Source organism: Grampus griseus, assembly GCF_964374135.1.
Source record: "Grampus griseus genome assembly, chromosome: 19".
NCBI lineage: Eukaryota > Metazoa > Chordata > Mammalia > Artiodactyla > Delphinidae > Grampus > Grampus griseus.
The window spans coordinates 27,152,590-27,179,736 of record NC_139013.1 but is presented as its reverse complement, the minus strand read 5'-3'; the positions used below and the strand labels follow the sequence as shown (position 1 = coordinate 27,179,736).

General features: G+C 39.4%; 1 protein-coding gene across 2 annotated transcripts in view; it reads left to right on the top strand.

Annotated features, from left to right (window-relative positions):
- TOX3 (TOX high mobility group box family member 3) overlaps window positions 1-26,674 on the top strand; it is a gene marked incomplete at both ends in the record, with an annotated part of 105,975 nt that extends 79,301 nt beyond the window's left edge. The window contains 5 exons of one of the 2 annotated variants that reach the window (XM_082676701.1): window positions 39-290; window positions 15,507-15,776; window positions 19,863-20,090; window positions 21,724-21,804; window positions 25,946-26,674. In XM_082676701.1, coding sequence (XP_082532827.1) covers window positions 39-290; window positions 15,507-15,776; window positions 19,863-20,090; window positions 21,724-21,804; window positions 25,946-26,674 — 1,560 coding nt within the window. Of the gene's footprint in view, window positions 1-35; window positions 291-15,506; window positions 15,777-19,862; window positions 20,091-21,723; window positions 21,805-25,945 lie in introns of both variants that reach the window. The other variant, XM_082676700.1, reaches the window with a different exon arrangement.
- Window positions 26,675-27,147: the final 473 nt, after the last annotated feature.

Below are 27,147 nucleotides of genomic sequence, written 5' to 3'. Positions count from 1 at the left end.
AGAATATGAAGATATCTGTATTTTGTTTCCTTTAGCAGACGTTCCATACACCAAGCCTCGGAGATGAGGAGTTTGAAATACCCCCGATCACGCCACCTCCAGAGTCGGACCCCGCTCTGGGCATGCCTGATGTCCTTCTACCTTTTCAAGGCCTCAGCGATCCGTTGCCTTCCCAGGGAAGTGAATTCACGCCCCAGTTTCCCCCTCAAAGCCTGGATCTTCCTTCCATTACAATCTCAAGAAATCTCGTGGAACAAGATGGCGTGCTTCATAGCAGTGGGTTGCATATGGTAGGCAGCAAATTTACTGCTTGAAAGTGTTTTAGTTATCGTTTGTCCTTCTCAGGGTAAAGATCTGAGAGCCCATGTGTCATAACATGCTCGTGCCTATCCACCGGAGGACGTGTGGATTGTTCCTCCCAATGCCGTTTAAATGCAGGTAGTGGATTAATCCCTGGTGTGGGACAAGAGCGCGCTGGGTTGGTTGACTTGAAAGAGGAGGACCCAACAAGATCCTTCTGGTTTGAAATGAGTTTCTGAGAAGTCTGATTCATTGGTTTGAAAGCAGCCCATCTCCCCTTGCCTTTGGTTTGACAGAGAGGTGTACTTGAGTCGAAAGTTTGCCCAGGAGAGTTTTTAGAAATGGAAGCCCTTATCAAGTGCCCGGGTCTTTTGCATTTGTTGGATCAAAGCATCACGTTTATGATACATGATTTGCTCCTACCTGAGATGAAATATCAAACAGTGGTACAGAGAAAGGGAGAAAGAATAATTGCTTATAACCAGCAGAGAAAAATATAGAGCAGGTTATTGTGTGAAGTATGCCTAATTGTGGTATTTATTGTCGTAAACATCGAGTAAGGCCCTCCAGAGAGCCAAGGTTACTAATGCAATAATTTTGGTTCTGTTTTTCTTAGTGTGCAATTATAGTTAGCAATCACCAGAGTAAATCTGCTTAAGTATTTTAAGCTCATCTGCTGGGATTGTTTTTTTTTTTCTCTACCATAGTATGTAGTGCATTTGTGTCTATCTAGGTGAGGTACTAGGCAGACATTTTAAAACAAGATTAATAGTTTATAGGGCTTTTTTTTTAACCCTGATAAAATGAAACAGATGTGTTGGTATAACAAAAAACAATTCCTATTGCTTGTTTACATATTTCTGTGCACATTATGACCATGCCAGCGATGTTTATTGGTTTCATTGTTAATTCCCCAGATAACAACAGATGATTGCCGAATATGTAGTGGATTAGCAGTGCAAAGATTCAGCGTGCTCTCTGAAATATAAGATTACTTTCCCAAATAGGATTGCGGCAACATAATTTTCTTTGCCTGTGATCTTTTGTGTCTGAGCTGAACATCAGGGTTTTTATTTTTACTTTTTTGTCAGAAAAGAATGCAGGGAACAGTCGGGAAATGGTCATTAAGTATTCATAAACGTTCTTCGCCATCACAAATAATTGTTTCCTGTGAACTTTCTTACATTTTTGTCCCTTTGACACTGGAAGGGAGGGTTCTGTCCTCTGTTCCTCTATAATGAGGCTTGCAATGTTGTGCCTGGAAAATAATAAAAATAAAAAGGGTGTTTAGTCACCAAGAGAGTTTGCCCAGGGTTCACCATTATTCATAGATGCTCAGCGAGGCTCATTTGAGTTAGGGAAATAGGTAAAAGACCATATAATGCATGCTAAAATGTGTGCTTTATTAAATTGGTAAATATTTATTAATAATATAAGAATCTGCCTTTAAATTAAACATCTGATGAATTACCTTGCCTTAAAGCTATAAAACTGTTATTGCTGCTATAAAAAAAGTGTAAAGGAGGCATTTTGACTATGAAATTTCATTTCATGGTCAATTGAATTTACTATATTGGAAAGAACTAAAGATGGAATCATAAAATAATTATGATATTCACATACACTTAAAGAACAGTGCTTTCACGGGCTGGCATTGGAAAAGAGGACTCAATTTTTAATGCTTCTTTTGTAATGTATTGCTAATCACTCAAGCCATTGAATTATTTCATTGATTTTTAAAAGTATGAGTACTTTAGCCAAGTGCAAATTGTTGTCATGGTATTTACATGGACCTCATCACATTTATTGGAGCCTTTCTGAAGTTTTGCTGAACCCAAATGATATTTATTTTGGCTGGAAACAAACTAATCTTGTTGAAAATTCTAGTAGAATTTCACCTTGAAGAAATGTCATGGGATTTTAAATCACAAATGTTGGAAAAAATAAAATGTACCAGGACAGAATTATGATGAATACAATGTGTCGTTGGCTTTGTTCTATGTACTACCTGACATGTTCACCTATAAACTTGAATTCAGAATCGCCAGAGGCATGGTTAAAAATAGGTTATGTCAAGGTTCTTCTATATTTCCCTCCGGGTACCGAGGTGGCTGGCGACATCATAATGCTCCACAGCAGCTCCTCGGAGATTTCCCTTAGGAAGGTCACCAGAAAAATAATAAATAATACTTTATACATCATGCACTCGGCTTCCCAGTGTGCACCGGCTATCATACCTTATGCAAGTAAGAAGTTTTATTATCCAAATGAATATGGCTGTCTGTTAAGGATTGCTATGGTGAATTAAGACTTTCATATAAGAAGAAAAGCCAGCTTGTTTATGGGGTATTGAACCAGCTTTTCTTCAGAGCTTCACTGGTTTTCCTTTAGAAAGAGTGACAGTTTGTCACATTACTGATTAGCTGCATTTTTGTTGGCAACCAGCACAACATGTTTATCTTCCTTAAGTTTCTGCCATTATATTTAAAAAACAGAAAGCAGGAACAAAAAAGAAAAGGGGGGATTAAAAAGAGTCTAATGATTAGCATTCCCATTTCAAAATATGCAAATAATGCCCTGGTATTCAAAAGCGAATTGTTGAAAAAATTGAAAGTCGATGCATTTGTGACTTCAAAGAACAACCTTGATTTGCTTGTTGTGGATATGTGTATTTTCACACAGGGTGTCGCTGGCAAGTTGAAATCAACAGTCATAGTTTGGTTACCTCTAAGCATTATTGTCAGTTTAGATGATCATCTGGAAATTATTTTAATCTACAAAAGATTGCAATCCTAAAAATCTACAACGTGCGCTCCAAAAGGTTTCTTTCTTTTTTTTTTTTTTTAACACCTCTCTATAATCTGCCCAGCCTGCTGAGTAGCATTGACATCAGTAGTACATCAATTTCAGAAAGTGGATTATTTTTACTAGACAGCTATTGTGACATATTGGGTCAGTCATAAATGAAAGATATTCATGCAAGCATGCAATACTTGTAATGAAGTCTCACTCTGACCTTCTGTATGATTGATTCTGTAATTTAGTTTTCTCAGGCAGTGCCTGAAATGAAATGAAATCATGTTGAACAAGTTTTGAATACCCACAGTGCACCAGGAGAAGAAAAATCTGCAGCCCTAGAGGCTTGAGAGAGCAGCTGAACGATTTATCTCTATGCTATTATAGCCTTTGCCAGCATTCAACATTTCTTTTTTTTTTTTTCTTATTTGGCTTAAGTACTTAATTCTGCAGGTAGCAGTAAATGGGAAAATAAAATGCTGTTCAGATTTAAAATGACAGGACAGGAGTATGTGCAGGGGACTGATAAAATATCTTGAATAGAACTGACCTTTCATGTAGCTGAAAGTTACTGGGGGATTCATCCTCATAATTACCATATAGATTATTTTTATTTCTTTCCTGCAATGAAACATTTCAGAGAGCAGTAGTGCTGATTGAATGAAAATTGAACTTGTTAACATTCTTTTCAGCTTAGCCTGTTGTACATAACAGAAGGTTAGCTTTGATGAATTTCAAAATTCTCTTTGATATCCAAGAAACAGACAGTAACATAATTGTCTCTAGTCTGATATTTTGTATGCCCCCCAAAAGAGAATTTATAAAACACACTGATAATTCACATATTTTTTCTTCGTGCATTATGTTTCGTGTTTGGAAGAGCGACGTTTTCTGTTTGATGTTGCTTTGGACTTAATTGCGATAGCACATGTTTATAGAGAACACTACTGGTGCTCTGATAATATCAAACATAGTACTAGAAAATTGACAAAGATGGAAGTAAGGGAGCTAAATTTGGGTATGGCAGTCTCTGTACCCGTTAAGGAAAGAGAATGAGAGAGAAAAAAGTCCTACAGAAGGTATGCACACAGAGAAGAAAAGTACCAGCTTTTAAAATATTCACAAAGCTCTTATGTCATAATCCAGACAGACATCATTTTTGATCAGAAAAATAAGAATGTATCAAAATAATACTCCTAAAATTACCAGGCTTATTTTAGAAGTTTTGATTTTTTTGTACAGTCATTTAGTAGGGGTCTAATTCTGAATTATTTTTATTTTCACAAAATAACTTTCATGCCATTTTTGTACTATCCAAAATCTTACGTTAAGAGAAATCGCAGACTTTTCAATTAATACATCGTTTTAGCAATGTAGCTTAATGTGTTACAGATAAAACAGTTATTTCATGGGTCATTAATGTGTTTAATGCATGGAACGTTCTATTAAAACAAGCCCTTATTATTGTTATGGACAGGTTCATTGCCATTGTCAATAGAGGCGGCAGTGCTAAATTCCACAGGACGATTACCATTTAGCCATTGGGGCGACCAACAAGTTCTCATACAAATTGAATGATTAACTCAGTAATGTTTATTTTTGGTCAGGTCATGGTCGAAACGTATTCTTATTGTAAATTAACAATAGAAAAGGCACATCTTACATAAGTAAAATAACTCACTTTGAGTGGAACGGGACCTATCTGTGCCAAGCCCAAAGTATATAATTAAAACCATATTAACTCCAGCAGACATTTGCTGAGCACTTACTAGGTGCTATATATTGTTCTTAATCATTAGAGACCGATCATTTATCAAACTGAGTTCTCGGTCAGCAGTGTCTCTTCCATGTAATACAAAACTTCGGAGTCTGATGACTGCTTCAAAGAGGCATGCTGTCCAAAGTCCACCTTAATTAACTGTTGCTACACCTGGACAATCGTCTACCCCAAATACCCAAGCCACAGACATTTTACGAGCTGCCTTTTTTGGTAGAGCAAATAACCTTGTACCATACACGGCTTAAAAGAAATATCCTTTATTCTCTGCCTGGAGAGGCCTACTGACCCCAAACGTATGAGTGTTGTCTTTAAGGTTGAGTTAACTTCAGGATCATGTATTAAAGGAGGGGCGTGTTCCAAACTTCTACAAAACCCAATTAGCTCTTGTGAAGGGCAACACGTGATTACTTGGTTGATTTATCCCATTCAAGGAAACATGTTATTAAAAAGTTTTAGGCTATGGTTTATTTCCCTGTATCTTGTTTTTAACATATATATACTCTACAGTTATAATCTTCTGTAGCGTTGGCAGTATTTCCCTGTGGGTTAGGGACAGAAGACACACCATTCTACATCACTCAGATTCCCAAATAAAACTGGCTTGATGGGTCAAACAGTTTTTAGAGGGATGAGAGTTACTCCTGTACTGTGGCCTCACTTGTCACCCTTAGAAACGGTCTCCTTTGCTCGTTTACGGCCTGTCCTGTCCCCTCATCTGTCTCGTTTGCTACTGTCATCCTCAGGCCTGGAACAGTGTCTGGGCTGGAATACACGAGGCTCTCAATAAATATTATATTTGTGGAATATATGAATGAATGAAAGGATAATGAAAGAATATTTAGTTGTTATTAAGAACGTACCTTAATACTAAATAAAAATGGAGGTGGGGAGGAGGTTTAAAGTATCAACAGCTGTAAAAATGGAATTCCTCTTTAAAATTTTAATTTAGGATTGAATAAAATCAACACAGAGCTGACTTCTTGGTAAAACAAAGGAGTTAGAGGGTACATAAGAAAATACCATTGTTTTATGATAAACTTGAAATTTTTATTTTGCTAAGAAACTATTAACTTTGGGGAAGACTGGTTTTCACAAAATTTTCATGTGTAGGTATGTTTGATTATAACCCTGAGAGTAGTTATTAAGTAAAAAGTATCTATTTCGGTGCAGATATTTTGATAAATATAACCTTTAGGGTATGTAGGTCTGTAATTATCATTGGTATATTTGGCACGACTGTGTTTGTTTCAGTTTCTATTTGGGTTAGGAATGCACTCGCTATGCGTAAATGTTGATTGATTGTTTATTTGGAAATAAAATTTTAACCTCGCTATAGGACATAACTAAATAATGGAGCATAAAATTACTGGATTTCCTATTTGTAGTTCTCTGATATCTATTAATACAAAGCAGTTTTTATTACTGATAATTAATTACTCCATTTCTCAAGAAATATTGATTAAAAAACCACATAGTGAAAATGTATTTAGTCGCACTTTCTAATATATTTGGGTTATTTGCTTCTTAATTAGATGTTACCCTTTATTATAAAAATCTGATATTACATTGTTACAGAGAATATTTACTTGTAAATGTAGACGGAAGGTGCATTAAATACATTTGCATGTTAGATTTTTAAAAATCCTTTGTGATAAAATCGACTCAGACGGAAGTAAGTATCATTGAACTGAGTAAAAATATCAATAGATAAAATAGAATAAGGGGTGGTACTTAAAATTTTAAAATCTATTCTAAAGCTTATATCTTACATTTGTAAAAGAAACAAAAACGCAAAACAGGAGGATGTGTGATTATGTGTCACCAAGTATGCATCACAAAGATAAATTCCGGCATGGGAAGGAAAGGGAAATTCATTCTGAGGGGACTTCGTGGAGGGACAGGCCCGAAAGTAGGAGTGAAAAAGATTTGAATATGTAGAGGAGGGAGAGTTTTCTTGGCTAAAGAAATAAGAGCAAACCATTCCCATCCCCCCAAACCCCACATATTTTATATGAAGTATGGACATGGTAATATAACACGGTGATTTGCACAGTAGGGACGTTTCTTCCCCTTTCCGTTCTCTTTCAATCTTAAGTCAAGAAGGAAGTCTCAGTTTGGGGCTAATGAGTCTTTCACGTCTCTCTCTCATCCTTTTTAAAAAAGAGAGCAGAACTCTGGCTCAGAACCTTAGGCAGGTCTGCATATTTAGATGGACTGTAATGGAATTATTCAGTATTTCCTTTACTTAGTATTTATCTGGCATTCCGTTGATTATGGTGATTCCAGTTTTTAATTTATGCTAGTGATTTAAAGTTTCCTTTTGAATATAAAATTATTCAGATATTTAACCGTTCACTCAAATGATTAACGTTCAATAATAGACTGGATTTCAGGCAATTTAAGAAAACGGGGGACCTCTACCCCAAATTTCCCGTTCCTTGGTTTCCTGTTTTAGAAAAAACAAAAGACAAAGAGGCTCTTTCATCAGGTAGAGAGAGAAGCAAGCCTCAGCTGAGCACTCCCCCTACCAAGACAGGGACAAACCATCAAGGCATTGTTGCGCAAAGGCTTCGTTGAATTGTACTTATAGATAGAAGGCAATGTGCTTCCTGTTAGAAGTCCATGGCCTGCCCATTCCGAATGACCTTTCTGACTGCAAAAACTAATCCTGAGTACTCTCCAAAACATAAGTTGAGGTGTTAGGCTATATATTTATACTATTTATAATTAAATCCAAGTTGTCCACAATTGATGGATGCCCATGAAGTACGATCAGTTAATACTTTCTTTTTTGAATTTTATTTTATTTATTTTTTACACAGCAGGTTCTTATTAGTGATCTATTTTATACATATTAGTGTATACATGTCAATCCCAATCGCCCAATTCATCACACCACAACCCCCAGCCCCTGCCACTTTCCCCCCTTGGTGTCATCTATACGTTTGTTCTCTGCATCTGTGTCTCTATTTCTGCCCTGCAAACCAGTTCATCTGTACCATTTTTCGAGGTTCCACATATATGCGTTAATATACGATATCCGTTTTTCTCTTTCTGACATACTTCATTCTGTATGACAGTCTCTAGGTCCATCCACGTCTCTACAAATGACCCAGTTTCGTTCCTTTTTATGGCTGAGAAATATTCCATTGTATATATGTACCACATCTTCTTTATCCATTCATCTGTCGATGGGCATTTAGGTTGCTTCCATGACCTGGCTATTGTAAATAGTGCTGCAGTGAACATTGGGGTGCGTGTGTCTTTTGGAATTATGGTTTTCTCTGGGTATATGCCCAGTAGTGGGATTGCTGCATCATATGGTAATTCTATTTTTAGTTTTTTACGGAACCTCCATACTGTTCTCCATAGTAGCTGTATCAATTTACATTCCCACCAACAGTGCAAGAGGGTTGCCTTTTCTCCACACCCTCTCCAGCATTTGTTGTTTGTAGATTTTCTGATGATGCCCATTCTAACTGGTGTGAGGTGATACCTCACTGTAGTTTTGATTTGCATTTCTCTAATAATTAGTGATGTTGAGCAGCTTTTCATGTGCTTCTTGGCCACCTGCATGTCTTCTTTGGAGAAATGTCTGTTTAGGTCTTCTGTCCATTTTTGGATTGGGTTGTTTGTTTTTTTAATATTGAGCTGAATGAGCTGTTTATATATTTTGGAGATTAATCCTTTGTCCGTTGATAGGATTTTTTTTTTTGATGTGGACCATTTTTAAAGTTTTAATTGAATTTGTTACAATATTGCTTCTGTTTTATGTTTTGGTGTTTTGGCTGCAAAGCATCTGGGATCTTAGCTCCCCGACCAGGGATGGAACCCGCACCCCCTGCACTGGAAGGCAGAGTCGTAACCACTGGACCACCAGGGAAGTCCCCTGATCAGTTAATACTTATTGGAATGAGTAACATCACTGGATAGGTACCAAGCCTTTAAACTTTGAGTGGCATCCTTCTACATCGTGAACAAAATCTAGGATGGATTACAAGGCCTGTTACTTTTGGCCATTACTTGCCTCTCCAGCTTCACAGCGAGCCTCGCTTTCCCTGGCCAGTAACGCTGACCTCTCCCTTACTTATCCGTGATGCGCTTCCTTATGCTATGTGACTTTGTACAAGTTCTTCTTCTCTGCATACGATGCTCTTCCCTCTTTTCTAGCTCAGTTAGCTTCTTCTCTTCCTTTACACCTCACCCCGGTGGGTCACCTCTGCAGGGAAGCATCCCCTGATTTCCCCACCTTGCATGATCTGGCCCATTCCCATCTCTCCGATCCCATTGCATTTCGCTGTTTATCTTGCCTACCTGGCTCCCACCTCTGCGGGTCTCCTTTCCATTTCTTAAGAGTGCCAAGCCCTCTCCCACCTCAGACTTTGCATATGCTCTTCCCTCTGCCAGGAACATACTTTCTCCTCATTTCCTGATTAGCTTCTCCTCATTCTTTAGGTATCAGCTCAAAAGTCATCTTGGAGAGGCCTTTCTTGCTGACTTAATCAAATGTAGCTACCCTCCCCAGAATAATTTTTTTTTGTCTAGCTTATTTTTTTCACAGTATCACAGTTTGAATATTGTTTATGCACATGTGTTCTGTTTTCACAGACAGAACCTAATCTTTGGACACTCCCTCCTCCTCCCCCTCAAGAAGATGATTTCCATTATATTTGTCTAATAAAGTCATTCTCAAACAGGAAAGGGGGGGATTTTGCCCATCAGGGGACATTTGCCAATGTCTGGAGACATATGGTTGTCACAACCTGTGGGGCAGGGGAGGCTACTGGCACCTAGTGGGTAGAGACCAGAGATGCTGTTAAGCATTTACAATGCTCAAGGTGCATTGTAAACAAAGAATATGATGCGTTCTCCCAACAAAGAATTACCCAGACCAAAATGTCAATACTGCAGAGGTTGAGAAGCTCTTATCTAATATTATCAATTAGAAGACAGAGTGAGATAAGAAGAGAGAATGAGTTGTTTCCAAATGATGAACAGTTTAGCAAGTGATACAAGTAAACTCTCCACATGAAACATAATTGTGAAAGGAGTTGAAGAAGCTACCAGCATTCAGTCCTTATTGTTGGATGCGCTAATAGCAATCTCTTATAACCCACTAGTTGCTTTGCCTTTCAGTGATCATTGGTAAATATTTCAAGGCTTAATTTTAATAAGTGAAACGTAATGATTTACAAAAATGCATTAAATTTCTTTTTTTTTAATGTACAGTGTGGGGAAATACAGTCTATATCTGTGTAATACCATTTTTAAAAATTAATTTATTTATTTTTGGCTGCGTTGGGTCTTGTTGCCACGCAGGCTTTCTCTAGTTGCGGCGAGCAGGAGCTAATCTTCGTTGGGGTGCACGGGCTTCTCATTGCGGTGGCTTCTCCTGTTGTGGAGCACGGACTCTAGGCACACGGGCTTCAGTGGTTGTGGCACGTGGGCTCAGTAGTTGTGGCTCGCGGGCTCTAGAGTGCAGGCTCTGTAGTTGTGGCACATGGGCTTAGTTGCTCCGCAGCATGTGGGATCTTCCCAGACCAGGGCTTGAACCCGTGTCCCCTGTATTGGTAGGTGGATTCTTAACCCCTGCGCCACCAGGGAAGTCTCAAAAATGCATTAAATTTCTTAGAGCTATATCCATGGTTATACATTTTCTTCTCATGTCAGTACTACTAGGAAAAATGGTGAGCTATTTTGGAGGAGTATATATGAATTATTCTTGCTTATACTTTGTTATAGTAAATTCATCAGTCCCTTCTAAATTAGAGTCATGTTTAAAAGAATCATATGGTAATTTTCTAGTTTTCAAAGATATCTGGCCTGGCACATAGTAAGTGCTCAATAAACACTTTTCAACTGAGCTGACATCTTTCTCTTTTTAGGTAGAAATCCTAAGATGCAAGGAAGTGTCTTTTAAAGGTTACCTTTTTTTAAAAATAGAAAATGATTGGAGAGTTTCAGGATCGTCAGCTTCCCCAAGGAAGCTGTTAATAATTGGTGGCCCTAAAGGAACTTGACTCTCTAAAGAGATAACTTTCACCATTAATCTTATACTGTAATCCTTACATATAGGAAGTTATTATTGGAGAGCTGTGTACCGTGGTAAATGCTAGCACAATTTGATGCATTGATTATGTGGTTCAGAGGTTACTTGACAATATTTTAACGGTCCTTGGTGTATGGTCCTGTGGGAGATTAGAAAAGGTGCGCCAGCATTTTTTGGATCTGAAGACCATGCAGATGGCTCTAAGTTTTGGCAAGACCTTAGCCCCACCACCAGTATGGTTCAGGAGTGGTTTATACACTGTCCCTGCTTCAGGAAAACCCATTTTTTCTTGGTGAAATGTTGTGAGGAATCTCAATTTATAAAGCAAACGAAAACTGAGTTGCTTTTGTTAAAGGGGGATGGATGGTGGCAGTGCAGAACTCAGAGCCCCATTCTTCTCTCTTTCCGTCAGTACGTGCTTCCACTGTGGTGGCACCGTGGCTCCCTAGAGCACAGTTTCTCCATCAAGCAGTCACCAGCTAGCTCGGTAGCCTAGGGAATCACTCTTAGCCAAGAATAGGTATAATAGTATCTAATTCAGAAAGTTAGAGGATTGAATTGGAAAATGCATATTAAGCTTAGCACAAATCCTGGCCCCGAGTAAACATACAGTCAATGTTCCTTGTTTGTGAACCTTGGCTCTTTGTCAACAGGAACTCTCAGGCAACCAGGTCCATCATAAAGGCATAAATTGCAGGTGGAATTCAGGAAGAGCTGATAAAGCCAAGAAAACTAACTCCTTGGCCTTCTGTGTGACCATGAGATTCCTCTGAAATACTGTAGGTCTGGGATGCATCAGTCAAGTACCTATACGTGCTGATGTTCATGGGCATAGAAGTAAAGAAAACAAAGTGACTCCTCAGTTAATGAGAAAACTGTGTAAGTCGTATCCTCATATGTCATGGCCATGCCAGTTAACTAATTTATTATTATTCAGTCAGAATTAAAATACTCTAGAGTGGCCTGTAGATATTTTAAAATACTTAGATTTAAAGAAGTCTGAAAGGACTTTTAAAAAGTCTTCTGAAAGATGTATTTAGAGACTAAAATTAAGAATAAGATAGCTTAAGCTCAGGCAGCTCAATATCAAAAATAACCCAAAAACCCAATCCAAAGATGGGCAGAAGACCTAAATAGACATTTCTCAAAAGAAGATATACAGACTGCCAACAAACACATGAAAGGATGCTCAACATCACTAATCATTAGAGAAATGCAAATCAAAACTATAGTGAGGTATCACCTTACACCAGTCAGAATGGCCATCATCAAAAAAATCTACAAACAATAAATGCTGGAGAGGGTGTGGAGAAAAGGGATCCCTCTTGCACTGTTAGTGGGAATGTAAATTGATACAGCCACTATGGAGAACAGTATGGAGGTTCCTTAAAAAACTAAAAATAGAACTACCATATGACCCAGCAATCCCACTACTGGGCATATACCCTGAGAAAACCATAATTCAAAAAAGAGTCATGTACCAAAATGTTCATTGCAGCTCTGTTTACAATAGGCAGGACATGGAAGCAACCTAAGTGTCCATCAACAGATGAATGGATAAAGAAGATGTGGCACATATATACAATGGATAAAGAAGATGTGGCACATGTATACAATGGATAAAGAAGATGTGGCACATATATACAATGGAATATTACTCAGCCATAAAAAGAAACGAAACTGAGTTATTTGTAGTGAGGTGGATGGACCTAGAGTCTGTCATACAGAGTGAAGTAAGTCAGAAAGAGAAAAACAAATACCGTATGCTAACACATCTATATGGAATCTAAACAAAAAAATGGTTCTGAAGAACCTAGGGGTAGGACAGGAATAAAGACGCAGATGTAGAGAATGAAGTTGAGGGCACGGGGAGGGGGAAGGGTAAACTGGGACGAAGTGAGAGAGAGGCATGGACATATATACACTACCAAATGTAAAATAGATAGCTAGGGGGAAGCAGCCGCCTAGCACAGGGAGATCAGCTCGGTGCTTTGTGACCACCTAGAGGGGTGGGATAGGGAGGGTGGGAGGGAGATGCAAGAGGGAGGGGATATGGGGATATAGGTATACATATAGCTGATTCACTTTGTTATACAGCAGTAACTAACACACCCTCGTAAAGCAATTATAATCCAATAAAGATGTTAAAAAACAATAAAAAGAAAAGAATAAGATAGCTTAAATCCCAGGAGTCGGGGACTGGAAGTGACGTAAGCAAGAAATGGTGGAACTTTAAAAGAATGCGGAAGAGTGGACAGTCAGCTCAGATTTTTGAAGAGAAATAGCTAAATGTGTGAAGAATGCTAATAAAAAGAAATTAGGACAAACTGGTAGCGTAAAATCCACTTTTGCCATACAAGTCTGCAGAAGGATGCCTGCCCGGAGAAGGTAATATTTTAGGAGTAGTGGAAGAGGATATTGTCAGTGAGACAAAGAAGAGTTGGGGTTCTTCTGATATGAGTGACACATTTCTCCAGGATTCCACAGGAATTTGATAACTCAGAAATCATTAAGAAGTGGAAAATTTATATGTTTAATATTAAACCCTAGCAATTAGCTACAGACTATTTTAACTACTTGTGTCTCCTCGTTTTAGTTTTTCCTAACTAGAGTGTTTTAGTTTTTGCTTCTTTTGTTTTGTTAAATGGAAAAAGTTAAGATGCTTCCCTCCTTGCCCCTCCAATCCAATCCGATATAATGTAACCATTGTTTATACACTTTTTTTTTTAAACAAAAAGGGTCTGTACTCTGTTTTGCAACTTGCTTTTTCACTTGCTATATCTTGCATTTCACTCTAGATTAGTGGTTTTCTAGAACTGGGAGCAGTTTTGCCCTCCAGGGGGCAATGTCTGGAGACATTTTTGATTGTCATGACTGGTGAGGGGAGGGAGGTTGCTACTGGCATCTAGTAGGTGGAGGCCAAGTTTACTGTTAACATCCTGCAATGCAAAGGACAGCTCCCACAGCAAAGAATTATCTGGTCCAAAATGTCATTAGATCCAAAATTGAGAATCATTTCTCTAGGTCAATACACATAAATCTAATTCATTATTTTAAAAAGCTTCATAATACTTTGTAGTATGGTCGATCATGATTGATTCAACTAGTTTCCTACTGATAGCTCTGGCTTCTTATTTAGTGGCATTATAATATTTAATATCAAGAGATCAAACGCTCCAAGTTACAATTCATTTGTTTCTTTAAAGAGCAAAATAAGCCTTATCAGAAAGATTCAAAAGAGGAATTCATAGGCTTGTGTATAAAATTAGATTCTGGGTCACTGTGAGTCAGGAGAATTTGGTTTCAAGAAAATCACAGACTCACTCTAGATGACAAGTCTTAAAGTAAGTCATTTGAAAAGCATGTCTTCATTTTTTGATTTTTTGGAATTAAAAGAAGAAGAAGAAGCAACTCTAAAGCCTTTTACATGACTGCCCAATACAGAGAAGGCTACATTTCAAGTGACAGCAGTAACTTTCAGAGAAGCTAATTCTGATTGTCTTTACCTCCTCCTTATACATATTTTTTAAAATTCATTAGTATATTAAATCAGATGGGTTGAACAGAAGAAAACAAAGCAGGTTTAAGATGAAAAAAGTGATATCCAATCCTGAGGACATGGAATGACTTCCAAGTGTCGTTGACAATGTAATTCAGAATTGGAATGACCCTCTGGTTAACCACAGAGGGTTTTACAGAGAGGGTGCCCTGAAGCAAACAGATGCTTGCTCTGTGCTTCTCTAGCCCATCCTCTCTATATGGCATATGCATGCCTGGGAGGATAAAATAGAGAACTGATTCTCCCCTTTTGCAGAGCTGGGGAAAGGGTAGTAGAACCAGAACTGTGCAGGAGAAGGATGGCAAACCAACTGGTGAGCCTGAAAGGGTTAGACCTCTGTTTCCACCCTTTCCTTGTCATCAGTTTCCTCAGTACGAAGCAAGAGGTGGCTGTTTCTCTTCCCTTTGCTGGTAGTGTTTTGTTATCACTTAGTTAAGTCATCCAGTGATAGTTCTCTGGTGCAGCAGACTAGGCTGGATAATTTGGGCTTTGTGCTTTTGACCTTTCAGCTTTCTGGCATGAGTCCTTCTAATTAATAAATTAATAACTAGACAATTAATAGCTATCCTGAGATAAGTCAGATCTATCAAAATTACAAGTCAAACCTATCTAAGGAACTGCTGACATTATAAGTTCATTGTTTTTTTTAATTGAGGTATAATTGACATCTAATATTACATTAGTTTCAGGTGTACAGTGTAATGATCGGATATTTGTATATATTGCGAAATTATCACCACAGTAAGTCTAGTTAACATTTGTCATCATACAGTTACAAAAAAGATGTTTTTTTTATTGTGAAGAGGACTTTTATGATCTATTCTCTTAGCAGCTTTCCAATATGCAATACAGTCCTGTGACCTACAGCCACCATGCTGTGTATTACATCCTTATGATGTACTTATTTTGTAACTGACAGTTGGTACCTTTTGATCCCCTTTCCCCATTTCGTTCCCAACCCCTGTAAGCTCACTGATGTTTGGGAAAACTAAGAATTCCCCCCCTTGCTGTTGCCCCTTTAGGATCAGAGCCACACCCAAGTTTCACAATACCGTCAGGATCCCTCCCTGATCATGAGGTCCATCATCCACATGACGGATGCTGCTCGCTCTGGGATCATGCCTCCTGCCCAGCTCACCACCATCAACCAGTCTCAGCTCAGCGCCCAGTTGGGGTTGAATTTGGGAGGTGCCAGTGTGCCCCACACGTCTCCTTCACCTCCAGCGAGCAAATCGGCGACTCCCTCCCCTTCTAGCTCCATCAATGAAGAGGATGCTGATGAATCCAACAGAGTGAGTTAATTGCCTTTAGTATATAGCCTACCAGAGAATTGGGAATCACCCCATGCGCATGTCTTTGAATTTCATTCACAGTAGTACCTTCTTTTGCTTCATGGATTTGGAGTAGCATTTGAATTTATGGTGGTTTAATTTTTTTTCTTCACTCTTTTATGTTTACTTATTTTCTGTGGAAAGTGTATTCAACTGAAAATTGGAAGATCTGGCTTCTCCTATTAGTTGTAAGGCATTGAGTAAGTCACTTAACTCTTGTAGGCTTAATTTTCCTAAATCAGCAAAAGGGAAGGCTTGCACTAGACTTTCCAGAAATTCTGAACTGCTCTGGTTCTAAGTTAATGTCCAGGTAGGCAAGTTTCATCTGGTTAGTTGGCTGAACTGCTGCCCCATTGGACAGTCTTGCACCTTTGATGAGGTTTATCACGTAGTGAGTTCCAATCGTTTTACATCTTTGCTTTTGTCAGGGAAATGACACGTGATTCAAATATGCACAGTGTGAAGTAAAAACTTAGTTGCAGGTATGACTTTTCTGAATGCCTAGAAAAGTATTCTGTTTCACTGAACTTACTTGTAGGTACACAATTACTCGTTCCTCATTTATTAATTATGTGTGGTACACTTACTCTGTGCTTGGCGTTTTACTGTGTTTTGGTGATACAAAGATTTCTAAGAGAGTTATTGCCCCTGGGACTTCGCACTGGGAACAAATAGCAATGTTTAAAACTAGCTCCAGATGTGATTAGAGGTATAATTGATGTATTTGGTGTGCTGAGATGGTCATCGATTCTGCTTAGGAGATTGATATGAGGAAGGCTTTATTGAGAAGGTGATGTTTGAATTAGGTCTAAGAGGATACATAAAAGTTTGTGAGGCAGAAGACAGAGGCCAGCATTCTGGTAGAAAGAGCAATGAAATTACATGTCCATTTATGGGTATCATGAGCAGTGTGACATGGGGGAAGAAAGAAATGAGTTGAAGAAAGAAATGGCTGAAATGTGGTAGCCTTTCCCCTGTTGGTAGTTGAGAGCTGATTAATTATTTGCATAGAGGAATGGCATAAGCAAATTTATGCTTTAGAAAGATAACTTGGGCTGTATATAGAATGTGTTATAAAGAGAGGGACCAGAGAGAAGGAACTCAATTGAAACGTCCTTTTGTTATGAAGTGTTTGCTTTTATTTTAGCAAAGGAACGCATGGACAGGAGGTACCAGTTTAGTGAGACATTCAAGAGAAAGAATCATCTATTAAGGTTTGGTGATCCCCTGGAATTTGAAGGAATAAAAGGTACACGGGGTTTTAGTTTGAGAGCCAGCGTAGCTATCAGTAAATGGAGAGGCTCAACCTAGGAAGAGAGGAGTGTTATTTTTTTTCCCCACGGGGAAGATGAGAGTTTGACATGGTAGGGGTTGAATTTGAGTTGCTTCCGTGTGAGTCTAGAACTCAGTCTGTTGGAGATGGAGCTATAGATTTGGGGACCATCTGCACGTAGATGTGAGCACATAGAAGTAATCAGGATTTCTCAGAGTGCGCAAGGAGCGAGACAAGGCCAGAATATTGAGCATCACTGATTTTTACCTTGAGCATCATTTACGTTTAAATAGAAATGGAAGAAGAGGAGCTAGAAAAGATTGTGGGTGATGAAAAGAGGAGGGAGTTTACCTGAAAAGAGGAGAAATGTTGCAGGGATTTTAAGAAAGAGGACTTGGTCTATCCCATTATGTTAACTCCCCACTGGACACAAGGTGGGGAAATGCACTTAGCAGTCTGTGTTCACACTCACAAGGACTTCAGCGGGATGAAGTGGAAAGTAATAAAGAAACTCGAGGGATGTGTATAAGATACAGCTGAGTTATAACTGGCTATTACACAATTCAAATGGAGTCCTTTCATTTGTCTCACATTTCTACTGACCTTAATAATTACCTCTGTATCAATCTGAAATTGTCACCTCTAAAGAGAACCTTTTATGTGACTCTTAGCTTGTTCCATTTTAAGCCAGGGTCTAGGTTTTGTGTAAAGACAAGGAATCCAGTATATCTCTTAAGCAACTTAGCTGAAAAAGGAAGATTAACGTTATTGTTGATTATGTCTTTTGGGCAAAGCTATTTCTCCATTTTTTCACAGCTCTTTGAGTCAACTATGCAGAAGTTTCTTTAGGAGAATTAATTCTGAGCTTTTATTTACACTGTGAGGTTCTTCATTTTGGGTTTATTCTCAAAAGCTAATGATGATTAAGGCAAGTCATGGTTGTCCAAGAAAGACGTCAAAGGTTGTCAACACTTGAATGTTTTTTCACAAAGAATGAAATAGAACTCTTCTTATTTAGAAAAAGCTTTACTGGAAATAACTTTCATCTTGCCATTGGTCAGGGTATTGTTGGCGGAAACGGTGCCAAATTCTCTTCCAAGGAAAGAATAGAGTTGTTTGACTCAGAAAAATCTGTGTATATATTTTTTTTCATGTGGCTTACGTAATATTTTTTCATTGAAGGAAAACTTGGCTCCAATTGAAGCTCTAACTGAACAGACATCTGACTCCCTTGCAAGTTCAGATTCATTAACTAGATTAAACAAGTTGCACTTATTCTGAGGATTTAGAAAAAAGACTCTGAGGTCTACAGAATTTTATTGAATTAATCGTGTGAGTTATGAAATATGGCATTTTGGAGGAGAGGTGAGATCTAGCTTAACACCTACTGAAGTACATAAGCTACTGGTATAAAGTATGGGTGTGGTTATCACTCAGTACAAACAACAGGCCCACCAACAAGTAGGCTCTTGGTTTCCTAACACCTTGAGGGTTCAGAGCTCTCAAAGAAAAGTTACTTATCCATTTCCTCCCTAAGAATGCTAGTAATTGGATTAAGTTCCCAATGACCCTCTTTCAGAAAGTAATGATACTCTTGGAAAATTTGAATTAAGATTCAAGACTCAAGGCCATTAAAAGCCAATCTGTTACTACTTGAATCTATCTCTGTTGATCTTGCCCAAGGCTGGCTTTTAAAACAGATTCTGTCAAACACTTCAGCATTCTTGATGAAGTTAACGGCAAAATTATCTCCAATATAGTCATATCATAATCTAGGGGGAGATAAAACAAGGTTGATAAATCATTTCCCCTGCTTCTCTGATGAGTATGTTATATGACTGTTGAAATTAGATGATGGTAGCAGGTGAATACTGGAGCTCAGTGGTATATAAATGAGGGGAACTGTACCCATATCATCTCTATAGTTTCAGTTTCAGAGTTCATTGTGAATATGTGTGAGCGTCTCTAGGCCAGTATTCTTGTGGGCAGGGTTACTTACTATATGTAATAATAAACATCGCCTTATTAGTCTTCTTTTTAGCCTTGGTGATTTTAAGTATCTACTGTTGCTGCTCTTTCACAGGTTTTTAATTTTATGAAGAGTGTCCATTTCCTTTCTAGCTCTACTTAAGAGTTTTGACATTTTTACATTTCTTGTTATCCTATTCTTTAGGAAGTTTTTATTGTTTTAGAAAATAAAAGTGACCTTTCCCTTATTGTGCGAGCTTAGGGATTAGAGCTAATTTCCATTTGAGTTTCCGGAGACCATTAGCAAAGTAATATTCTGGTAAAATAAAAGACCAAGCCTCAAAAAAATCAATTCAGACCGATCATACGTATGGTATGCCTCTATGGCTAAGGAACCTCATATAAAATATCTGAATATGATCAACATCCTCAATAGTATTTAGGTTTACTTCTAAAACCTTTGAAAATGTAAAATATTTTGTTTATGGGTACATGTGTAGCCCATATATATATATGGCATTACTCGGTACAGAGCGTTCTGTTTTTCATTATTCATAATTGCTATTTAGAGCATATGTTGCGAATGTATTGAAGATACTTCTGGGTCTCATTAATCAATGTTCTAAATGCTAATCTCTGCTGTCCAGTTAACTCTAAGCAAGCTTACCCCTCCCCCACACTTCGTGGTGATTCATCTGTTGATGATGTTTAACAAAACTTTAAAAGAACGATTGGGGACCTGAGTAAGTCTTTCTGCATTCTCTGCAAGTACATTCTAGGCAGTGAATTTTCTTCCTGCTTTGCAGGCCATTGGAGAGAAAAGAGCTGCTCCAGATTCTGGCAAGAAGCCCAAGACTCCAAAGAAAAAGAAAAAGAAAGATCCCAATGAGCCACAGAAGCCAGTGTCAGCATATGCCCTGTTTTTCAGAGACACACAGGCTGCAATTAAAGGTCAAAACCCTAATGCAACCTTTGGAGAGGTCTCAAAAATCGTAGCATCTATGTGGGACAGCCTTGGAGAAGAACAAAAGCAGGTGAGGCAAAGATCCATCATGGTCATTGCAAGATGATTCTTTACACCTTTTCTGAGTGAATACATCCACTTAATATGACTGCTTCTCATGAAAGCCTTTCTAAGCTATGGAATTAAAAAACACACACACATAAATCCAAAACACTCTGCAGTTATATGGATTTCTCAGTTCCCTTAAGGGTGTGTGTTCAGAACCCATTCAGAAGAGAGTTGGAGGAGATCCAGGCAGTATCCTGCAAGCATAAACTTTTGATGATCATCTTTTCATTTTAAATAATGTGGAATTTTTCCCCCCTTTGTTAAAAAAAAGGCACTACAAAGGGATTAGGTCCATCCTGCTTGCCTTTTTTTTGATCATCTTTCTGAACTCTTGTGCTCTCCTGGGGGGTTTCCAAACTTTGAAGCTGACTCTGCGTGTCTCATTATTGTCATCGGGCATTTGAAATTTTATTCCAAGTTCATTTGAAAGCGTGGCTATATGAGAGGCATTGAGAGATTAGCCATGCTGGTGGGAGACACTTCCTTAAGGTCCCGCTTCCCATCTTCCCCCGTGCAAGTCCTCCACACAAATGGAGAGAAGAATGGTTTCCTTGGGGCTCAGTCCTCCCCTGGCTCCTTGCATGAGCTCCAGTGACCATTCATGGGCGTTGATTTTCCATATCCTCACAAGAATAGACCCCTATTAGTAATAAACCAGAATAATTGTTTCAGGAATAAGGAGTGGAAAACCCTTGATTTTCTTTTTCTTTCTTTCTTCCTTCCCTCCTTCCTTCCTCTCTCTCTCTCTCTCTCTCTCTCTCTTTCTTTCTTTCTTCCTTCCTCCTCATTCCTACCAACTGGTTACCTTGGGATGGTGCAGCTGTAGAATCTGCCTGTTTGTTGGCACTGAGCTTCATGCTCTATGCGGCAGACTGATTTTCTACCCTAGAAATGTAATCCTAAGGGGGCTGGCAAACTGCTGCATCTAACTTTTAAATTCTGGAGAAAAGGAGAGTTGCACTTTGGTATAACAGCCAGCCATCAGACAGCACAGTTTAAGAAAAGGAAGCCCAAATGAGGTTTAATATACTGGAATATATTTATGTAACTCACTGGTCTCACTAATGGAAATATTTCATCTTTCACGATCTCTGATTTTTCTTGTTTTTTCTCCAAAAGAAAACCCAGGTTGAAAGGCCTCCATCTTACCTCTTCTGTCTTCACACACTTTCCCTATTATTGTTGGTTTTTCATCCTCTGGTTTGTTTCAGCTTAGAAATGGGTGTGAGGGAAAGAAGACATGGATGGAGAAGTTCCTTAACTTTCTATAATTTAAACCATTTGCTGCAAATTTCATCCTTGTTACCTTATTTACTGCCCGAACAGAAGGCCCTTAGCTGTTACTCTCATGAATTCTATGCTGCAACCGGAAATCTTTTTCTGTTTGCCATAGTAAATGTCAGAGTTGTGCCCCAGTGGGGGTGGCAGGGTTTCATTTTGTTTTAATATCTGTGTGTGTGTTTCTACATTTAAAAATCAAAGCCAGGGAGACCAACTTTTTATGTGAGTTCTGTTGCGACGTAATTTGCCCAGCAGTTATTTTATGGCTGAGAATGTGTGTGCTAAAGGTGGTGCTAATTGTGGTCTTTTAATAGGTCTATAAAAGGAAAACGGAAGCCGCCAAAAAAGAATACCTGAAGGCCCTGGCTGCGTATAGGGCCAGCCTCGTTTCTAAGGTAAACCCAGACCGGGACGGCCAGTCTCTGAGAGAGTTAGGAGCCCTGGAGGATTGAAATCATAAATGCAACTCCTCTTCGAGTTGATAAAAAAAAAAAAAAAGCATCTCGAACAACTCATAAACTTATTTGTTCCCATTAGAGATCACCCCAAGGATGGCATGGAAAATAAATGTTCATTCAAGCTGATGTTTCCGGGAGTCACTGATCTCTATATATGTATGTTGAAGCTATTTAGACAGATTTCAAACAGCCCCTTTCTTCCCATCAGGGACTGAGATCTGTGTTGATGTCCTCTATTTAAACTGAGAAGTATGTTAGGCATTTTTGGACATCAGATCATCAATTCTTCCATGGTTGCATTGTAGAGGATATAATATGATAGAGGATGTTGCGTTTTTGACCAAACTGTTCCACATCATATAAATAAATAAGCCTCATGCTTATTTAAGATAAAATTATGCTCCAAGTACTTTAAAAAAGACATGTATACATGTATTATACATAGAATATACACTGGGCCCTGATGTATTATAAAATGCAACAGTAGTCCAAAGCAAATGTCACTCTGGATTACTGTTACCTTGATCCAAAAGGAGCATGAGCTGTTACCTTATATGTTTAACATTTAATTAACTTTGTCCTTAGCCTTTCTAGAATTTAGAGAGGCTTTGGGGAGGATAATGTGAACTAATGTTTTTGCTCGTGATGTATTTCCCCTGGCAAGCAGAGATTCCATTTCATTGTCATTGTTGTTGCCTCCGAGTACCACATAGGGCCTCAGGGCATGGTCAGTGTTGCCGGGCAGAGCCATTTAAAAAGGGTTTAGCCCTCTTTTCTCGTCTTCACCAGAATTGTAAGATCCACCGCTGGCAGCTGCTCAGAACCAGATCAAGAGAGGTACTCCTATACCTCATAGGTATAGCTCTTAGGACTCTTCCCACCTCATTAGAAAGAGAAAACATTCATCAGGTCCGTAGCAAAAGTTTTTTCTGAGACTCTGGAAGGTGCACATTGAGAGATATACCTATTCTGGATGGGGATTTGCACATTGGTAGACTGTGTGGGCCACAGATGTTAAGAATTGAGGTGTACTTGGTGGCTAATTAGACGGAGTGACATGAATAGAGTAACAATGTGCATGTACTTCTCGCGTGGATCGTTTATTCATTCATTTACCTAGAAGCAGGTGCAGGTGATCTTTGTGCATTAGAGCATGAATAATTGATCATACATGGATTTAAGCCAAGAGCCAGTAACTCAAAAGGCGTTCTGGAAATAGCCTCCATGATTGGGCTGATCAGGTCTGTGACCGACTTAGAAGGGATAACTTAAACGTTTTACATTGGATACTAAAATCCGATTCGGAAATGTTTCCAAATGGATTGATTGATTACATTGATTCTAAAAAACTATTCAATAGGATGGAATTTGAAAAGAATAAATCCAAATTGTTTGGGGGAAGGGTGTTTTTGTTTTGTTTTTTCATTAGGTCAGTGCAGTTGAGAGCACCCTAAATTTATAGTCAGAGACATGACAGGCAACTAAAATAGTCCTTAAGGTCTAAATTTAGAATAATTTCAACCTGAACCCAAAGTGTGAAATAGCTGCTAATATGGTGATCTCACAGGAAGCAGCATCTGACTGTACAACTTGCTGATTAGATCACGTCTAAAGAATTGGTTCCCAGTGGTTGACCAATTGAAGGCCCTCTAGCAGGTTGCCTCCATGATGGTAAGGACCGAAAATCCAATAATACTTAAATAATTGAAAGAATCATGGAAGCAAAGATTTGGAGCAGTATGATTTTGGTCCTCAAATATAAGAGCCATCATGGAAGGGAAGCCTAAGCTTGATCTCTGTGCCCTGGACGGAAGAACTCATCCAAGGAGTGAGGTTACAAGTGAGCGAGATTTCAGCCTCAACGTTAGAAATAATAAACATCACATGTGCATTTAACTTAAGTCTCTACAATCAGAGCCCGCGACTTTCCCTTAAGATGTGACTCTACTCTCACTTTTTTTTTTTTTGCGGTACGTGGGCCTCTCACTGTTGTGGCCTCTCCCGTTGCGGAGCACAGGCTCCGGACGCACAGGCTCAGTGGCCATGGCTCACGGGCCCAGCCGCTCCGTGGCATGTGGGATCCTCCCGGACTGGGGCACGAACCCGTGTCCCCTGCATCGGCAGGCGGACTCCCAACCACTGCGCCACCAGGGAAGCCCTACTCTCACTTTTAATCTTCACAACAACCAACAAAATTAATAGAAACTTAATTTTCAACCATGAGGGAGTAGACCCGGCAGACGAGCAGGAGCTCTTCACAGCCATCCACCCTTTTCCATTCTGCACTAGGGGAGCATCTCATAGGCATAATGGTGTGATTGCCCAGGTGTTTAAATATAGACTCTTCTTGTAGTTTTTCCTTAAGACTGGCTTGGCAATTTTTTAATATTAGAGTATATAAAATAATGTTCATGTTTATATGTAGAAGACTGTGTGTATTCTACTTTGTGGGTGATTTAATGGTTGTTTTTAAAGATAATTATGAGTATTTGCAGGTTTCTTCTTACCCAAAGGCTTCAGAACACGAGCCTCCAGTAATATGCAGCGCCCCCTGAGCTTTTGTACAAAACCAGAGAACTGTCCACCGATGGACGGAGCTTTACGCTGATCAGGTGTTCAAACAGAAGCCATCGGCCATGGCTTTTCCTACCTTGAGTGATTCTCCATGTAAGGTCACTCCTCAGGTTTCTTCTAATAGTAGATTTTATAAATGTGAGTAGTAAAAATCTAGAAATAAATATTCAGAATCATTAAAGAGAGTGGATGGCAGCTTGATGCCGCCAAGGTCCCCCCCATACACAACCCCCTACAAAAAAACCAAATTTTATGAAGAATAAGAGGAAAAAATAGTCTTTAAGAGGAATTACTCCAATCCCAGTTGCATTTAAAATAATTTATTTTTGTGGAGGTAATTATGTGTTTTTAGTACAAAATATATGAGGCAGTTTCTCTCCATGTTGAGCCCCAGGTCATTTGTTTATCTTATAACAGGTTACGCAGTCACATGAGTGCTGAACTTTCTCCCTTTGTGTATGACTCCTTTGCTAAATTTTGGAAATCTTTGAAAATATTTGGTAAACTAAAAATATTTCTAAAGTTGTAAAGTACTTCAATTTAGTGTCTCTAAAGAATTCAGTTATGTTTTTCTTATACTCAAGTGAGCACTGTTATAAATAATCGTGGCTTTGATTATTATATACGGGGCTTTGAAGTTTTCTGGTAACAGTTGTTTTCTGGTAGTAGTAATTGTTAATTAATGAAAATAGCTAACATTTACGAAGTGCTTTTTGTAGGCCGGGCACTGTTCTAAATGCTTAATAAATATGAGTTAGTTTAATTCTCACAACCTCTATACAAGGTGAATACCATATAACACTATTTTATAGATGAGGAAACTGAGGAACAGATGAGTGAATTAACTTGCCCCAAGCCACAAAGTTGTTGAGTAGTAGAGCTAGATTTGAACTCAGGCAGTCTATACTCTGTTGTCTTTCAAAATGGTTCTTGCTGGTGACATTAGTTCAGACTTAAATGCTAAAGAATTGTTACTCTTAAATATATGTATCAGTCATCTTTTACTACAATAGTGCTGTGTAACAACCAGCCCCAAGCCCAATGACTTAAAAAGATAAGCATTTATCCCAGAAAGTGCCAGTTAACTAGCTGGGTCTTTAAATCTCAACCAAGACTCGGCAGGATCAGCTAGTCCTGCTCGTCTGTGTGCAGTCAACCTCAGGGGGTTGGTGCTGGACTCATACACCTATGTGGCAGTTGGCTGGCAGTGAGCTGGCTCTTGAGTGGGTAACTGGGCCACATGGCTGTCATCACGAGGTGGTAGGTTCTGACAGACACAGACAGACAGAATATGAAGCCTCACTTCCATCACATTCTGTTGACCAGAGCAAAGGTGCCAGGCCAGCCCAGATTCAAAGGGTGGGGGGTGTCACTCCACCTCTGGAAGGAGCTTTAAAGTCACATGACAAAGTGCTTGGGTTCAGGGAAGCATGAATAATGGTGGCCATTTTTGACATCAATTTACAATACTAAAAATACCCCAACCTTCTCCCCCAAAATGCAGGCTGCTGCCGAATCAGCAGAAGCCCAGACCATTCGTTCTGTTCAGCAGACCCTGGCGTCCACCAATTTGACCTCCTCCCTCCTTCTCAGCCCTCCGCTGTCTCAGCACGGAACGGTGTCGGCCTCCCCTCAGACTCTCCAACAATCGCTCCCTAGGTCAATCGCTCCCAAACCCTTAACCATGAGACTCCCCATGAACCAGATCGTCACTTCAGTCACCATCGCAGCCAACATGCCATCGAACATTGGGGCTCCACTGATCAGCTCCATGGTGGGCTCGGCGTCTTCCACCCAAGTGAGCCCTTCAGTGCAGACCCAGCAGCATCAGATGCAGCTGCAGCAGCAGCAGCAGCAGCAACAACAACAGATGCAACAGATGCAGCAGCAGCAGCTCCAGCAGCACCAGATGCATCAGCAGATCCAGCAGCAGATGCAGCAGCAGCATTTTCAGCACCACATGCAGCAGCACCTGCAGCAGCAGCAGCACCTCCAGCAGCAAATCAACCAACAGCAGCTGCAGCAGCAGCTGCAGCAGCATCTCCAGCTGCAGCAGCTGCAGCACATGCAGCATCAGTCCCAGCCTTCTCCTCGGCAGCACTCCCCTGTCACCTCCCAGATTACATCCCCCATCCCCGCCATCGGGAGCCCCCAGCCAGCTTCTCAGCAGCACCAGTCACAGATACAGTCTCAGACACAGACTCAAGTATTATCGCAGGTCAGTATTTTCTGAAGACGCACGTGGCAGGCGGATTTGCGCCTCTGGAGGAGAGTGGCGTCCGAGAGTAAACCATGTGTGGCTGCAACTCTTGAGTCGGTGTTGGTTATGCAGAAATGTGTAAAAGATCACGCGGTCCTCTCAAGTGTCTATTAGATAGGCAATAAGAACTACAGTGTAGCTGAAAATCATCTTCTAGCTGACTCTAAACCACTTTGTTTTTAAACAAGAAAAGCTGTGCTCTTTTATGTGATGCCTTTTTTTATTTATTCAGGCTCTACCTACAATATGTGAATCAAACCGTTTAATGAATCCTGGGACATACTGATGATTATAATAAACTGGCCTCTCTGAGTCATAGCAAATGGCCTTATTTCTCCCGAAGTGAAGAAACCACACTTCAAGGCGATTGGAACTTCCGAAGCCCTAAAAATAAAAAGCACAGTCGTAACTACCTGAAATACGAAAATCCAGTTTCATACAAACAT